At 38.6% G+C, this 18,028-nt stretch overlaps 1 protein-coding gene across 5 annotated transcripts in view; it reads left to right on the top strand.

Moving 5' to 3' along the window:
* spire1a (spire-type actin nucleation factor 1a) overlaps positions 1–17,275 on the top strand; it is a 38,960-nt gene extending 21,685 nt beyond the window's left edge. Inside the window, exons 4-19 of one of the 5 annotated variants that reach the window (XM_047384137.1) lie at positions 1,984–2,109; positions 4,026–4,100; positions 4,215–4,379; positions 4,472–4,558; positions 5,251–5,380; positions 6,019–6,060; positions 7,789–7,836; positions 7,973–8,124; positions 8,263–8,344; positions 8,447–8,589; positions 11,600–11,629; positions 13,656–13,793; positions 13,891–13,961; positions 15,191–15,218; positions 15,353–15,507; positions 15,579–17,275. In XM_047384137.1, coding sequence (XP_047240093.1) covers positions 1,984–2,109; positions 4,026–4,100; positions 4,215–4,379; positions 4,472–4,558; positions 5,251–5,380; positions 6,019–6,060; positions 7,789–7,836; positions 7,973–8,124; positions 8,263–8,344; positions 8,447–8,589; positions 11,600–11,629; positions 13,656–13,793; positions 13,891–13,961; positions 15,191–15,218; positions 15,353–15,507; positions 15,579–15,840 — 1,734 coding nt within the window. In that variant the 3' untranslated portion in view covers positions 15,841–17,275. Of the gene's footprint in view, positions 1–1,983; positions 2,110–4,025; positions 4,101–4,214; positions 4,380–4,471; positions 4,559–5,250; positions 5,381–6,018; positions 6,061–7,788; positions 7,837–7,972; positions 8,125–8,262; positions 8,345–8,446; positions 8,590–11,599; positions 11,630–13,655; positions 13,794–13,890; positions 13,962–15,190; positions 15,219–15,350; positions 15,508–15,578 lie in introns of those variants that run through there. The other 4 variants (XM_047384139.1, XM_047384138.1, XM_047384140.1 and 1 more) reach the window with 4 other exon arrangements.
* The last annotated feature ends 753 nt before the right edge of the window (positions 17,276–18,028 follow it).

Genomic DNA, 18,028 nt, shown 5'->3' with positions numbered 1-18,028 from the left:
CATTCCTCCATTACATGTGATATCACTGCAGGGAAGTCAAATTTAACTGCTAAAAAGAAATTTAACTTGCTTTCGTTGATGCACAGATCTTTAAATGTTTACATGTAGCAGCCGACCTTCGTTACAGACTGATCTGGTGCAGGTATCCTTGTTTAGTCATGAGAAGGTTCTTTGTTTGCCAGCTCTCATGGTCCAGAATCCTCAAACTCCTCCTTCTATAATTAACCTAATGATTTATTATTGTGCTTGTGTCATGGATGTTTGTCAGTTTATAATGGAGATGTTAGAGTTGAGAACAGAGCAGAGCAGCAACACATTATACCCGCCCCAGGTTTAAAGACGTTCCCCCGTTGGGGGTCGTCACACCGTAAGGTCCCCTAAGTAGCTGCTGGGTGTAAAAGGCAATAAAGCTATGTAAACACCCTGTTGTTTAGGGGAGAAGGTTAGAAATGCCAGAATCCAGTTCTTCCATGTAATAAACCTGATCTGGGATTCAAATATTGGGGCTGTTAAGTTAAAGCGGACTTTATAATTCCTTCAGTAATCTGAATCTTGTTTCTGTGGCTTGGTTGGTTAAGATCTTCCATCTTCCCTAAGCTACCCCCCTTCTTATAGTCGCATAGTGTTGAGTCGTGTCGTTGAAGGTGCGGTGAGGCGTGATATAGAAAGAAAATGACCAGCTGGACTCTGGAATGCTGAATGGGTTTTCTCATTGCTTTCACGAAATAGAGCGAGCTGAGGACTTCCTGCATTAGCCTCTCACATAAGATGCAGATCTGTTGTTTAGATGTTGTTCCAATTTTATGTTTGTTTGACTTATTAAGTCATGATCCAAAGCCAGGTCTAGTAACTGTTACACAAACGTTGTGTGCAGAGTTACTTTATGGAAGCTCATTGTAATTAATGAAGTTAAAGTTCGCCATTCTGTAAGAAGACTCAGGTTACAAAAATGTAAAAGGTGGAGTTAAAAAAAACAACAACTAAGGTCTGAATTGTTTTTGATAAGAACAGCAAACCTCATGCAGCCATGCTGTAGGTACTTTCACTTGTCAGGAGTCATTTACCTGTGAGAAACAATTTGCCGAGTCATTCCAGACCACGCCCACCCGACAGTCACGAAAATATGTCATCGGTCTGGTTCCCGTCTTTGTTCAGTCGGACATCATTTAGTGACACATACTTTTCTCTGGCAATCGGCCTTTGTTCCACCTGTACAAACACTGAAATATCTGAAAGGCCACAGCCTTAAATGGAAGTATGGGAAAAGCTAGGCAGAGATTGGTGCCCTAACTGGATCATCAGGTTCAGCTTTGATATCTTTCAGTTTTTGTGGTTTCAGTGATGTTACCAGCTTGGTGTTAGAGATAAAAATGTCTTCCTGTCTGACTTTAACAATTTTTCAGGTTGGCGTCTCGACTGACAGACCAATCTTTTGAAATCAGACAGTTATCTCTTGATTGGCTCAGACTGTAAAAACGTTGCTTTATCTTGGATGCATAAATGGGGCTAATCTTGTTTTCACATTCTAATAAATGAAAAACAATTTCTTCTGTTAAGAAACCTGCAGCACTTGTTTTTTTTTTCTCTTTTGGTCACATTTTTCTAAACATAATGAATATTAATATGTTTGTACTTTGAAGCTAAATTTGTAGGTCACAAATAAAATAAACAAAAATAAAATTGAACAAAATAAAATAAACTCACTGGTCCATTTCTGACTATAATACCTAGTTGTACTTAGTATTATATTCCTAAAGATAATAATACATTATTTTGTATTGCTAAGAGATGAATACATTGGAAAACAATAACAGCACAATCTCTGTAGCCAAAGTAAAATATACTGTGAAGAAACCTGCACAGGGTAAAGTCAAATGCACACAGATCCATTTGTTTTACATATTATTTTACCCCCTAATGATATGGGACAATATTTACTTTTTGAATGTCTATATATATATATATAAATTTTTCCTCCTGTAGATATGTTCATCCCACCTGCCGAGCCCATCTGATGCTCCAAACCATTACCAGGCGGTGTGCAGGGCTCTTTATGCCGAGACAAGGGAGCTGCACACTTTTCTGGAGAAGATTAAATGTGCCAAGGAGGTAAGAAACATCTGGAAGCCTACCAGACTGCAACTCTGGTGAAGATGATCACATTCAGTAAAAAATGTTGGACCTCTTTTAACACTTGATCAAATCTCTGAATTAGTTTAACCGAACTGACGTGATCAATTAGGAGCTCGGAAAAGATGGCCGCCTTCCTCAGACTTCCAGTAACCATTGCTCATGTTTACCTTCCCAGTAGTTTTGGGTCTGAATCATACTCTTTCACCCTTAAAAAACAGCCTTTCAACCAAAGTGTGAAAGCAACAGGAAAAACTGCAAAGTCACTAAACAGATAAGACATTCTGAGAAAGTCCTGAACTATCTTTATCAACTGACGTTTACCGCTCTGGAAACAATGCAGTCAAAAAACAAACAAACAAACAAACCAAACAATCCTGGGCCAGTATGAGAGCTCGACTACAGCGCTGGGTGTGTCTTCATTCTGTGGCCTCCTTGTGTCAGTCGGTCAGAAACTGGTAAAAAACAATCAGCTCTGTTTGTGACGGCTGTTAATCAATCATCTAAATAACATCTTTAAACAATTATACGACAAAATGAAGCCATAACCAGGTTTAATTCACATAGATGTAGCAGATTTGGGTGGAGTGTGAAGAAAATGAAACGGTTGGAGAGAAAACCTGTCTGGCAGAAAATAAGAGCCTAATCAAACAGAAGGAGGAGTCAGCTTTAAAAATAAATACCAGATACATTTCTTGTTCTTTTACTGATTAAATTAACTTTTGGTAACTATGTTTGTAGTGTACATCACACTTTATCTACAACTGCAGGCACAATTCATCCAAACAGCCTTAAGTAACACACAGTATACTTACAGAATCAGTTTAACCTCATTAAAGCCAGTTACAGGGGACCTGCTTTACAACGTAAATGCGTTTGATAATTACACAGACATGCAAATGTTATGTTACCTCACTGTTTCTCTTCTTTGTGATGTTTCCATCAGCTTGTTTTGATAGAGTCCCCTCGTCTTGTCAGAGGGTCCAGGAAGAAATGCAAATTTAAATGTGTTTTGATTTGTGTTAACGGGAAACAGGGATTGTCTTAATAAATGAGGTGTGAAGATAGGGACATTTGAGCAGGAATCAATAAAAAAATAATGCATACAGGGTTCATACACATTCTGTAATAATATTAGAAAATAAGGAATTTGATTTAGGGATTTCCAGGCCTGGATAAGTATGGAAAAACAAATTAGAATATGGAAAAAAAGGATTTATTTACAGAATTTGTTCTCAGGGACATTGTTTAATATTTCTGTCCAGTTTTTCAGTCTTTAGTTTTTGCGCGTATTGCAGGCCCTGGCTTAAGTTCTTTGAGGATTTTTTTTGCATATTCCCTTTTAAAAATTGGCATTGGAACTCTGCTGGATGGAGATTGTAATGGAGGAGACTGCTATATGGAGTTTTGTTCATGGAAAACGTGCTTGGGAACCACATGTATTGAAACTCCAGCATTGAGCTTCATCATAGATTTGTTTTATTGTTTTAAGACCTCAAAGTGGACCTAAAAAATGGCAGAGAATTTGCCGAAAAACAAAATCACCTCAAATCATAGCATTCTGACATTTTGCTTAGACTCTTAAGAAGACAGAATGGAAATGTTAAGCATGTTTAACCGCTGACATTTCAAAAACAGAACTGATGGTAGCTCATACAGCAGACAGACATTGTCATTAAAGACAATTTGATTATTTTATTTTCTCTGGTGCGCTGTTGACACAGGGTGGGATGGTTATCGACAGGATCACGTGAGACAGCATAAACTCCTTACACAACCTGTTCGCTGTGAAAACATAGCCAGTTTGCCCATGAGTTCAGCATAATGTTTGGCTGTGCTTTGAATGACATGTTTCATTTTATTTATATATTTTTTTTATTTGTTTTGTCGACTAGAACCTTCGGAAGATGGGAGGTGAGACTCAGGAGGAGCCTGAGAAAGACCTCAATGAGCTGCAAAATGCTGACTGGGTAAGAAAAATATAGACTCTCTCCACGACACGCTGGTAACTTTAAACTATGTTCATGTGGTGGTAAATGCAAAACTGCTGTGTAACAGACCTGTATTAAACATATTCCACACAGGCCTGCTTCTGGGTGCAGGTGATGCGCGATCTACGAAACGGTGTAAAGTTAAAGAAGGTCCAGGAGCGGCTGTACAACCCGCTGCCCATAGAATACCAGCTCACGCCGTACGAGATGCTGATGGACGACATCCGCTCCAAACGCTATAAGCTGAGAAAAGTCTTGGTGAGGGGTTTTCTCTTACAGTACTTCTTGTTTTTTTTTATGTGACCACATTATTTAAACATTATTGTCTTATTTGGGTGATGCTGTTCCAGGTGAATGGAGACATCCCTCCACGGTTAAAGAAGAGCGCACATGAGATCATTCTTGAATTCATCAGATCACGGCCTCCTCTTAACCCAGTAAGTAGCTCGAAATATAGTGTAGTACTAGATATTTATTTGAGAATACTGCCAATACAGCACCTTTCACACTTACCCATGGTAACAATGTGTAAAAGGCCGTACAATAAATTAATTCTTTATTATAGTAGCACAATCTCACATGAAAAATGTAAAAACAAAAAAAATCCAGCTTTATAACATAGTTTCGCAAATATGTGTTGATACTTTTTCAATATCACTAGACAAACTCTTTTCAGCCTCCTAAAGAATTCTTATAAAAGTTGGAAAGGCACCTCATGAACACTGTTAACAACGGTGGAGGATCCGTGATGCTGTGGGCCTGTTTTTCTTCTGACACCGTCTGTCAGAACACCTAACATAGCTTGTCATTTGGTCTTTTTGCTTCATAATGAGCCAAATGCACCAGACAAAGAGTCAACCTTCTTGCAGGAACATCTTTGTCTCCAGACCTAAATCCTGTAAAACAACTGTTCGTTTGAGCTGAAAAGAAGGGTGCATAAGACGAAGATGGGGGTAAAGGTGCAGACTAACCTAAAAAAAGTGTAGATGATGAGGAACCTTAAAAAAACAATCTGTACTTTAAGTAACTCCAGAGTAACTGGATGAATTGATGCCATAAAAAGTATTTCTCAGTGAAACTTTATTTTGGTGTTCATTTCTATCAAAACCTCACCTCTGGTGCTTTTCAGGTTTCAGCTCGTAAGCTCAAGCCCCATCCTCCACGTCCTCGGAGCCTCCACGAGCGACTGCTGGAAGACATCAAAGCTGAGAGGAAGCTCCGGCCGGTTTCACCAGATATGATTCGAAGGAACCGCCTAGGTGAGGCGCACTATCACAAAAATGATGTTTACAGCCTGGCATACAAGCATATTTGATCAGCCAATATGTCTCTGCTGACTGGAACACATTCTTAAGGAAAGGGATGTTAACTTAGTGCATGGCTGCTACCCACTTTTAACCACATCCATCTTGATTTATCTTGCTAATTTATCTAGAAATGTCAGAGTGTTTAATCAAGGATTGCAGTGACTTGCACTGAGCCTTAACTTGTTTTTCATCATGAATTTATTTGTCATTTTGTTCTCAGATGTTCAGATTATTATGAGAACAGTCAGAAAACAACCTGGAAACTTGAGTCTGAAATATTGAGATGGAGACTTTACAGAAGTATTGTATTTTGCCTTAAAGTAATACAATTTTATTGACAACACAAAATGGGCGATGCAAGTCACAAGCCAGTTTTCCTGTTAGTAGCAAACATGAATCAGTTGCTGCAAAACTATCCAGCTTTATGAAACACTTGAGGTTAATCTGAGGTTAGAGGGCTTAGATCATTTAAAGTTCTAACTTTCCAAATTTACGATTTAACTTCTCTGTTCATTTAACCATTTTCTTCTGCTTCTGCTTCCGTTTTCTTTTTCCTTTTTATTTCCTCCAAACATGGGCATCTCTGTCAGTCATGCGACCTCTAAGCATGTCTTACAGTTTTGACTCATCAGGTAAACAGTCATTGTGTTCGTATTTTAACATTTGTGCATCATTCCAGGCTGTTTTTAGAATAAGCTTCTCTTTCTCCGTGACTGTAACACGTTTTAATATAATTTCATAGCTGTCTTGTACAGTTGTATATATGACACACTGGTTACTCTGATAAAAGCAGCGGTGGAGAGGTTGAGTCAACACAGAGCAACTTAATCTGAATATGTCTGGCATTTAAAAGTTTTTCCCTATGTTTTGGAGGTAATATTAGTGATAATGTACGAAGATAATACACAGACTTCTGGTCAGAAGTTTACATGCTCTCATGATGGACATAAATGTCTTTCATTTTGAGGTTTTAATAATTTATTTAAATGATTTTTTTTCCTCAAGTGGGCTGATTATACAGCTTTTACTCAGTTATTCTTTTAAAAAGAATTTGTGCACAAATTGGCTGTGAAACAACATATTTTTGTCCCTCTAACAAGCTTGTGGTAAATATCTGGATAAATATTTGATCTCTTCTTTATATCAGACTTGGTAAAGTTCATTTAAACTGATTGTTCCTGGCACTGACATAGTTTTATGGCTTTGGAAAAAGGCTAGAAACTAATCGTTTTAGTTTAGTTTAGTTTAGTTTAGTTTAGTTTAGTTTAGTTTAGTTTAGTTTAGTTTAGTTTAGTTTAGTTTAGTTTAGTTTAGTTTAGTTTAGTTTAGTTTAGTGTGCTTGGGATCAGTGTCCCAACTACAACAATCTAGCAGTTGATTTCATTTGCAATGAACAAGTTGGAGATACTCCTCCTCCATTACTATTCCGTCTACCTTGTGCTGTGCAGCACCACAGCAAGTGGAACAACCCCACAGCATGATGCTGCCACCACCATGCTTGACAGTTGGTGCACTGATTTTTCGGTTTGAAAGACCTTGACTCCTCCTGATGTACTTTTTTACACTGTGACCAAAAAGCGCAATCTTTGTCTCATCTGAGCGTAAAGCTTTCTCCAAAAAATCATTTTGGTTGTCCCTGTCTTCACTCTGGACAGTGACACTGGTGTTCCAGCAGTTTGAGGGCACTAACAAGCTTAAGTCTCGGTGCTCACTGCAGCTCAGTCTTTGGTTCCGTCTCACTCTGTCCTATCCTGTAGTTCAACATTAGGAAGAAATTTATGTTTGAAAGTGTATTTATTGTACCTGAACATTAGAATCAATTTCTTTCCTCTGAGTGTGCTGTTTAGTTTTTCTTCCAGAACTTGGCAAAGTAGCGAAAGTCCAAAATTGACATTCATGTCCATAATTGGTGTTTGTACATTTCTGACCTGTATGTGAAAGCAGTTCTTAATCAACTACTGAGATAGATTCTGAGGTGAGCTTATAAATCATTGCCCGGCCTCTGCAGCCTGGTCACTTTAATCTGCCCTCTCTGATTAATATGAGAAAATTACGTAACGCCGCTGTTGGTGGCTTGCCTCACATGTAGGTAGATGGTGGCATTAATCCTCACAGGAGGATGAGAGTAAACCTTTGCGCTGTGGCTTCACTCATCGTCTTTCTCTGGGCTTGCGATGCTTTCCTTCACGTACTTTCTCCTGTGTTCTTTTAGCACAACCTGTTTATGCCTGAATGTAGAGCACTACAGCACAGTCTCTGGTCTCATCACACTTGGTCCTATCCCATAGTTCAACGTTTGGAACAAATGTATATCTCTTTGCGGTCCAACTGAAGGTGATGTTTGCTTAATTTATCTGCAGGTGCAGGGAAAAGCATCAGCACCCCTCAGGATTTGTTTCGCAGTTCAGGTAAATCATTTACTGCTCGCTCATACTGCTGCTTCATTTAGTCACCATCATCGTGGAGATTCTCTGTAATGTAAGCAGGATTATTTGCCTTAGTAGTGATTTTTAAAAGGCTGAATGAGGCATTTATGACCCACAGACACTCCTGATGGACAGAGGAAGTTGGCCGGCAGCACCCACTCTCTGGCCAGTGGGATCACAGGAACCCCTCAAAGAGCACAGCAGCTGACCCAGAGGAAGAGGCTGCTCAAAGCGCCCACGCTGGCTGAACTGGACAGCTCTGAATCTGATGTGAGTTTTCTGGCTTCTTCTGATCTGAACTCTGCTGAACAAAATCTGAAAAACTACCAACTTGTCAGTATCTCTGGACTTTATTTGGACTTTCAATGTTAAGTTTAATCTAAAGGTTTGGTATTATCTGATTGACAGGAGGAGCCCACAAAGAGCAGCTCCAGTATGTCCACATCTTTATTGGAGGACACGTCTCCTGAGGCTGTTGTAGAGAAGAAACGTATGATCTAACATAGAGGAGTTTTTAGTACACATATCTGATTTATCAGGTACACCCTCAATCTTTTCATGCATTCCTATTTAAATGTTTTCTTTTCTTTAGCAACTCTGAAGTTCCTGCCCGTCTCCGCCACCTCTCAGCCAGACAAGCACCAGGCTCTTCAGAGGCGACACTCTGTTGAGAGGGAGGCGACTACGTTTGTTCGGGCATTTGCACCACCATCCAGACAGAGCTCGAAGTCATTGGTGAGTTGTTTGGGTATGACTGATATTACTAGAGATGCACCGATCAGGCTTATCCTGGCCAGGTTTCATTGAGGTGTGACCTGTTGATTTTTTGTTTTCTCTAACTTCTTTTGCAATCTCTGACTGATTGATTGATGCTTCTCTAGTTATGACTAGATGCTTGATTGGCAACTGGTTTTAAAACACTGAATTAGTCAGAAAAGACATAGCTAAAATGACACAAAAACGCAGCAGTATTGTTACACATTAGGATAAATTGTATGTATCCTTGTAAAAATGTCAGATTTTTGTTTATCTTCAATCTGTGAAATTGGATTTTTGTTGATGATTTCTCTCTCAGATTTAAGATAAACTGCAGACAAAATACCTTCTTTTACTTCTGGTCAATGGGTAGCCTGACTGCATGCGTAGTGAAATGTTTAGTGACTGACGAGCTGTTCAAAGCTACCACACCCTGTTGGCGGTCAGACGCCTCGGAGCTCCTCCGGTACTTGAACCCCAGAAGCAATCACACACTCTATCTAACGTTGACTCTTAAAGGAACGACTCTCAAACAGTTTCTAACTTTTAGCTCCTTTAATCTAAATTAAGGCAGAGGAATGATTACAGAGATCAGCGCTGAGGCTCCCGTCTCGGACTGTCGCCGTCTGTTAGAGGATGACGAAGAGCCCTGATAGAAGGTCACATATAGTTTTTATATCTGGCACTCCAATGCAATGGATGTGCTGTCCCTCAGTGATTATCAGTAGATTATGTGTCACCATTGTGGTGTCTATCTGTTAGATTGTGTAGTACCGGGTGTCCATCCTTAATCTAAGTGTGCTGTAGCTTTCTAATCAACCCAGTTATATCAGCTGCTTCACTATCAACCCCAGTGCCCCAGCTTCAGGTCATTTATGACAATCCTCGGGCCATTTATCCTTGTACTGTGTGTCTATGAGCATTCTTATCCTATTTTAACAAAAGCGAAACATTAGAACTTATATTTTATTTCACTATAGTATAAATGGGAAAACCAGCTATGAGCATATTAATAAAGGTTATTCCTAACAGAGCAAAAAAAAGTAGATCTTTGAGTGATTAATTAAGGTGTGATCACGGATGAGGAAAAAATTGTATTTTTCAGGCCTGTCAGACAGAAAATTCCTCTCACTCGCTGAATAATGATTGCAATCCTAAAGGTAAACTGACCGGCCTGCTGTCCAGTTGACTCAGTCACAGCCAACAGGTTGAGACTAGAGGCTGTTGTTTATTTATTTGCTACAACTATCAGCCACTTTTTTATAACGTCAAAAAATAAAACTTTTAGTTTTAACAACATTTACCTTTTTTTAAAAAACAATTTCACTGTCTATTATGTAAAAAAATAATAAATCTGTGTTTATTGCTGTGGTTACGTTTAGCAGCAGCGGTAGAAGTTGAAAATTTCCCCCTGTCCTATGACTGCTTATTTGTTTACTATGAGGTCACCAGCTGAGCTGCTCGGTCGTATGATTCTAGTGAGGATGACAGGATGTAATTGAAACCACAGGATCGCTGCGCTAAGAGGGCCATTTGGAAAATGTATTCTTTCTCACTACTTGTTTATAAGCCTTGGAGAAACTTTACATCTAAACCCTGTAATTAGATTGCTTTATCTGTTTCAATTTAGGCCTATTTTCATAGTATGTCGTGATTACAATTTGTGGTTACTGTTGTCTGGTTGCAATATTTAGTGTATAAACCCGCTTCACACTGGATTAAGATTGCTTTCTGCTCTCCAGGATGCTCTCTCGGTACTTTTTTTCCCCTGCTGCTGTCTTACACATTTTGGCGCAATTCTAGTGCCAGGGGTGTCACATCTACTCTAGTATGTTTCATAAAAATCTGTGTACTTTCCTGAGATATGTACACTATATATATGGACGTTTTCTGGATCTCCACCATCAGTTTCAGCCACAGTATAGAGGAGGAAACACTTATGAGCTGCCCTGCTCCTCTTCCCTCTTTATTATAAATATGATGCCAAGTCTTCTCTCTGAAAGTGAGAAAAACATTTTGCATTTGAACTACAGCCCAAAAATCTGAGAACTTCTACCGGGCTCTCAGTGACCCGATTATACGCACAATTTGGAAAGTAGTGTGCTTCTTCCCAGCTGGGAGCCCTTTATCATAAGGAACGCAGCACTTGACAATCTTTATGTGGGCCCAGAGTTTTGCTTTTTTGGATATTGTGGATCGTTTACTTCAGCTGCTCAGTGAGATAATCATTGTTGGTTGTGGGACAGTGGCAGGACATGTCCCTAACAGCTGAGGTATGGCAATCAATTGGGCTTCTTGTAGCACTGATCGATAAGGTTTTAGTTTCTCCGGTTAACCAAACTGTCTGAAGGACTTACTTGCAGTTGTCCTTTTTATATAACTCTGTAGTAGCCTGGGGGTTCCAGTGGCAAGGTGACTTCATCTTTGTCCTGTTTGTTCATCACTGTTTCATTTTTAGTATTTTTTTGTCTCCTTTTTACATGAACAGAAAATATGCAGAATTAGACTCGAGATGCGAAGAACAGATAACCGACAGGGTTGTAGGGAAGCCCAGCAGGGACATTTAAGTTCTTGGATGTCTGTTTTGCACGGCCCGGAGGCAGCAGCTTTGTTCGTTTTGAGTCTCAGATGGAGCTAAATGAATGCAGAGAGAGGGAAGATGGATAATCTAAGGTGACCTTTTTAACCATTGGACTAGCTTTTATGTTTGGAAATGAGATTTTATGAAACACATACAAAAGAATAACAAGTCATTTCAAATATATATGTTCTAGAATCCCAACAATTTAATTTAAACACTATTTCTGCTCTCATTAAATTGGCTGTAAATTATTACATAACCGATTCTGAAAATATCCTTTCAATGATGGAGTTCTCTTATTAAATTTGACCAAACATGCCGCATGTGATTAGCCTGACGGGGTACAAGGTGCTGCTGTTTCAGTCTTCAATGTTCTGTTCCCTTTTTGTCCCTCCCCCCACTGGTCAGGTGGAAGCAGCCGGCGGTGCTCGGGTCACGGTATGTCACTGTTAACTGCACATCACCAGATTATACCATCAGAATCACTGTGTTAGGGAAGCCATCTTCAGCATCGTATGACTGGTTTGATTGGTCTTACTTAAAGACTTGTGTAAGGTCTGTCTGGGTGAGAGCTCTGCCTCTGGAGCGACTGAAATTAGCTTATAAAACAAGACAGAAGGTGGAATACATTTTTCATTGGAGAAGTTTGCTGGTGTTTTCTTGCACAAGTGCAAGTGTTGCCTTAGTTATAAATCCATATGCAAATGGGTCACTTTGTAAAAACAAACCCAAATTAACCTATTGGAAGTTTGTGGATCATCGCCTACATCACCTGCATTTTCTGCATGTATCTTCTTTGTCACATTTTCCTTGAAGTATCATTCATGTGAATAATTTGTGGTTTCATCATCACCAACTCGTGCATGTCTGGTCTTCTGATGATGCTGGGTGTGTTGTATTTTCCCCCATTCACCTGGTATTTCTCTCACTGTAATAAGATATGGAGGCAGATATGTTTCAAATCATCCAAGCCTGTATGTTGGATGTGAACATCTGTGCATTACATTGTGAGAAGTTCCACAGCAAAACATCTGAACTTGTTCAGCTAAATACTTGCTTGTACCAAAAACTAGCATTTGTAAAATTTTCCCCTAGTGAAAGTTTTCACACAAACTTGCTCTGAATGTAAAATTGCAGAAAGTAAAAAAAAATGCTTCAAATGACATTTGCACAAAGCTACAAACTAATAATTCGTCACGTGTTTGTATTTTGTTCAACTTGTGTCAATTTTTCCATAAGAACTACAGGTCAGTGAACACAACCTTTAGAGTCTGTTGCTGCTGTGAGTGGAGAGGAGAGGGGAGGGGCGTTGTCAGGGCAACAGACTCAACCAATCACTATAGGAACTCCAGTTTGGCCTGGGTTTTCCAGTTGGCCTTCATGTTTGGCGCGCTCCACGGCACAGCGAGACGAGCTTATAAAGACTCGTTTTCAGAGTCTTTATAAGCTTGTTTTAGCTCGTTTCTAATGTTTTTGATGACGTTCTGTTGGTGTTTGTTACTTTGTTCATCAAAAACATAAGAGATAAGCTTATAAGGACTCCTCCTCTGCTTGTTGTGCCATCGAGAATGGCAGAGATCATGGGTGGCCAGATATGACTGACATTTTTCAGAACAAGTACAATGTAAAATCAGCCCACCTCAATAAGAACCAGCCCAAATCTCAACCTCATGATAAAGAATGCTGCGCCATGTTCTTTTAAATCACGAAGCTGCGCTCGGATTTCTGTATTACAGTACTTGCAACGAGCTCTAGAGTCATCCTCTGGGACAGGGACAATCCACGACTTTAGCTCCGGATCTGCCTCCCATCCCTTTCTATATATTTCTTTATTTTTCCCACTTCAGCATGATGCAGTTACTCAACATCAACTCAAGACTTAACAGTAAAGGCCTTCAGGCTAATGCACCTCAGTGTAGCTTAGCTGAAGTCTTAACCCCATTAGGGTTGTTATACCAAATATAGCTTGCAGTGGCACTGGATTAACCAGTGACTATCACTGATTGATGGTGTCCAGTTCGACAGATTCTCTTCATTTCATAATAAATGAACTAAATATATAAGTGCAACGACACATTTTATTGAAATGTGTAAGTTTGTACATTTCTGGCACACAATAATAACTGTTTTGATAGAATTTTCCTATAAATACTTTTTAAAAACCTGCCAAATGTTGTGAGACACTGACAGAGATGACATCGATTACATGGAGATAGATTATTAGCTTGTAGCTTTATTTGAGCAAATGTCATTTTGAGCATTTATTTCTTCTCTACAGAGTCACACTGGTCGAAATTTTTCACAGGTGAAAATGTCACACCCAAGCGCGCTTCGTCGTGCACAGATGTTAACACATAAAATACAAGCTTGGATGAATTGAAACACCTAAGCCTCCATAGAAGAGGCTTAGGTGTTTCATCAATAAAGGCAAGGATAGTTTGCTGATGTGATGATTTCCCTGCAGGAGGAGTTCTGTTATCCTGTGGAGTGCCTGACGCTGACGGTGGAGGAGGTGATGCATATCAGACAGGTTCTGGTCAAGGCAGAGCTGGAGAAGTTTCAGCAGTACAAAGAAGTCTACAACGCTCTGAAGAAAGGAAAGGTGGAGTCTGCTTGTTGAGTCAAAATTCTCATTATACACGTTTGTTTGAACCAGTTAGATTCTGAGTGTCGTTCTCATCCATATTTTCCTTCTCTAGCTTTGCTTTGCATGTCGAATTAAAAAGTTTTCCCTCTTCACCTGGTCCTACACCTGCCAGTTCTGCAAAAGGTAAACTGAGGCACCGCTGCCAGTGCTATTCATCTCCTATCAACATTTCAAACATTTTCTATTGAGGCAATAACTAATTTTATCAGTCATCATTGACATTTATTTAGCCTGATTACTTCTTAAGTTTGGGAACATGTTCAGGATTCCTTCAGTCTGGTAATCCATGAAATTGTACATTCTAGCTCTGGATAAGTGTGGAAAATGAAAAAAGGAGCTTGGAATTTGTATTTCTAGACTTTTCTGTCCATCCATCCAATTACTTAAAAATAACAGTAAACTGCAGCTTGTAGGTGAAGTTGATCTGAAACTCACACAAGCTGTTCAGGCGCCATAAATGAGGCAGAATTTCTGTTCTAAAAATTAATCATCTTCAAAGGACTGAATCTCAAAGGTCTTGCGTTTATCTTAGTTTACAGATGGGATTCTTACGCAGTCTTGTCTCTGTCATTTTCAAGTCTGAAAAACGATGGTAAAATATTTATGTTTATTTCTTACTTTATTATCAAAAAAGAAAAGAAATTCTGAAAAATCAAGAGCTTTTAACAGTAATTTCAATACAATTTACATCCTTTTTCTTGGATTTATATCAGAATTGAACCAAATGCTCATTCAACAATCAGAAAAGAGACATTTCTCAGCTTTTGTTGGTTTGGCTCAGATGTCAGTCAGAGCAGCAACAACTGTGTTGTTTTGTTTTTATTTTTAAAAGATAAAAGTATGACAGATCCTAAACTGTTCTGAAGTATTCAGTTTTAATTGTAGAATGATCCAGTCTAGATTTGAGAAGACCTAAAGATTTTTTAACAGAGCTGATCTAATTTGGTCCAAATACCAAAAAAAAAGGTGCAGAATCGAAGGCCAACTTTACTGTTCTGTTGTTTTGTGATTTGGTAAACACATCTATTGCTATTATTTGTACTCCAATGTCCTGAATATTATAAAAACTGCAGGAGAAATCTAAAAAAACGTTATATAGGAATAGTTGTTAAAGGAACATTTAGAAGACTTCTGAGTTAAAAATGATCAGTAAGAAATACTAGTTAAACTTAAGATTGTGCATCTTTTTAAATACTTTTTTAGTTGAGCACAGACAAGTTTAAAGAGATTTTAACCTGGATTTGTTTCTGTTTTGTTAATCGATCATGGTGTATTTTTAGCATCATTCAGCGCTTTTCATTCATCATCTGTTCATTCAAATCCAACTTAAAGTTATTTTTCATCTCCTCCAGGCCAGTGTGTGCCCAGTGCTCAAAAAAGGTAGGAAGCTGTTGGCTTTTGGTGCTTTTAGTGTTAAAAATAATTACTCTAATGTAAAGCTTAACATGTAATTTAACAAACTGCATGAAAAGTTTTTATTATAAATATATATTTTTTTGTTTTTTACACCTCAGATGCGGCTACCATCTAAGCCCTATTCCACTCTGCCCATCTACTCTCTGGGTCCCAGTGCAGTAGCTACAGATAACGCTCGTGCAGCTGCGGCCCCACCTGAGCCAGAGAAACACGCGTCCGGGTCTGGATACGGCAGACACAGTCTACGCCGAAGGTTTTACCTGAACGATGTCAAAGCTCAAAGCAAGTCTGCTGTGCACATCCTAACATTCCTCTCTGTTGCAGGTTGTCCAAGCACAGCAGCAGCAAAGACGGGCAGTCGCACGACGAGCTGGAGCTCCCTAAAGAGCTGACAGAGGACTGGGTCGCCATGGAGGTCTGTGTGGCCTGCAAAAAGTTCATCACAGAGATCATCTGCTCTAACAAGCGCAGCCTGTCGGTGGCGTCAAAGAGGGCCCGCCTGAACCGCAAAACCCAATCCTTCTACGTGGCGTCGTCTAAGTTGAACAACTTCCAGCCTGTGGAGCGCCCTATTAATGAAGTGTAGGATGGAACCGGTGCACTTTAATCCAAGTATCTCCAAAGGGTTGGACTGCTATTTAAGAAAAATCCAAATTTGACATGTACTGCAATAAAACAAATTGTAGAAGTTGCCATGCAAATCTGGAAGTAGTATCCCACTCAGGAAAAGTTGCAGTCTTGAAATTAGCTGTTATGCTAATGGAATATGTGGAAAAGATCCCCATGTCCACTCTGGGCCTGTTTCGCTTCCAAAAGCCCTAGGAACCTCGTTAGAGTCCATGACTCAAACTTGGGACTACATGATGCAGAGAGCCAAAAGTTGTAGTGATAACATGTAAATATTGCAGAGTCCCAATCAATGTCATTTGACGATAAGCTTTTCCAGTTCCCGTTTACTTCTTGCACTCAGGAAGATCAACCGACAGAAATGCACTGTACAGCCTCATGTCAGGTCTGCAGGGGCAGATCTCCGCCTCTCTCTCATCTCTTCCAGCAGCAAGTTTTATTTTTGCCAAACGTTTCACGTTCTCAACCAGATCAAATGAGTTTTTGCTGTTATCTCAAATCACTGAGGGACTCAGATGGCCTGTATTTTTCTGGGTGTTTTTTTTTTTTTTTTTGTATTTAAGCTAAATGTATATTCATTTCCGTGCAAGGTGCCAAAGTGTAATTTCTCTGAATGCCTTTGTAGCTACAGACCTGTTGTAGATATGTCATAAACTAAATGAGAGTATCTTTATCTTCTCACCCCGCTGTGCTCCAAAGTGGGCAGCAGACACCTACATGAAGGGTTTTAAATTGTGTACAGGAGGCTGTATATCCATATCGTTACAAAATCAAATTTAAAATTAACATATATGGTCAAGATATAATTTTACTATATTCAAGACTACTCCCTCTACAGTTGCTTTATTTAAAGCTTTAAAAAAAAAAAATTGCATTATGTTATGTGATTTACTTTTGGCAAGGTTTATAAAATCCTGGGTTAACATGCTGGTCAAGATTTTATTTAACACTTTATTTAGATCAAATTATTGCTCGTTTGGTTTTTATCTAAAATAATGATTATGTAAGCTAAGAAAAATCAGTGCCATTTTAAGGTCTCTTATAAATACAATAAATGTTTGGATAGCTGCTGGTTGTTTCAAGGCAAAGTATTAGGGATCGCTGCACAGAACTGAATGTAGACATTTTAAGATTTTGCTTTTAAGAGCCTATTTCCCTTTGAAATTATTTTCGTAACAGTTCCATGCACACATCACCAAATGGATACGAAGCTTAACCAGCCTGTTTAATAAATTATGATGCCATGTTAAACAGAAAAGAACAAAACAAAAGGAAGCAATCCATAAGTCCAGTTTTATTTCGGAGCTCTGTAAGCAATCTGTGCATGCTGTACTGAGAACTGTCTGTTTTTATCAGAGAAATTATAATAAAATCATCATGGTTCTTAAATTTGACTCAGTCTCTATGTCATATGATTTAAAATTTCCTTAGATCTTTCATGAATGACCCTTTGATGGACTGCCGCTGTGTGCCAACTGACCGCTGAACCGGATTAGATTGCTAATAAATTAATATGCTGGATGGATATTTCAGAAATGGTCAGGAACAGGGAGCTCCAAGAGCACGGCAGGTCAAAGTGCCACAATTCAGTAGATATGCAACTGAATAAATACATATAGGTGATATTTTAAATAATTCATTAAAATAATTCAGTAAATACATACTGGAATTCTTAAATTGTTAAAATGTAAATATATTGATAAAATCCTAATTGTTTCAGTATTTTTGTAATTGAGTTTTTGCATCATAAGCCTAAACTACCACAATCCAATAATTAAATCATTAAATAAAGGTATGAATGTAAAACACTTAATAAAACTGGAAACGAATGCAATTCACAACTGAATGTAGGAATGTTTGTTTTGAAGGGTTTTTGTTAAAATACTTATTCTCCACTTAATTACTAAAATGTTCCTGTGTAATACTGAAGGCTAAAAATGGCTAACCTTGATAAATAGGTCTTTAAATAAAACCAAAAATTACTAAATTATAAATAATTAATTGTTAAAATTAAGAATCGAGTTATGTGACTAATATATGTTAGTCAGGATTATTTTTGTATTTCTATCATGAAATAACTAAATAAAACAATGAAATTCTAAAATAATTTGTAAAAAATGAAAACATTTTAATGCATATATAAATAA

This window comes from Girardinichthys multiradiatus, chromosome 13 (assembly GCF_021462225.1).
Source record: "Girardinichthys multiradiatus isolate DD_20200921_A chromosome 13, DD_fGirMul_XY1, whole genome shotgun sequence".
Taxonomy (NCBI): domain Eukaryota; kingdom Metazoa; phylum Chordata; class Actinopteri; order Cyprinodontiformes; family Goodeidae; genus Girardinichthys; species Girardinichthys multiradiatus.
This window is presented reverse-complemented; position numbering and strand designations above follow the sequence as displayed.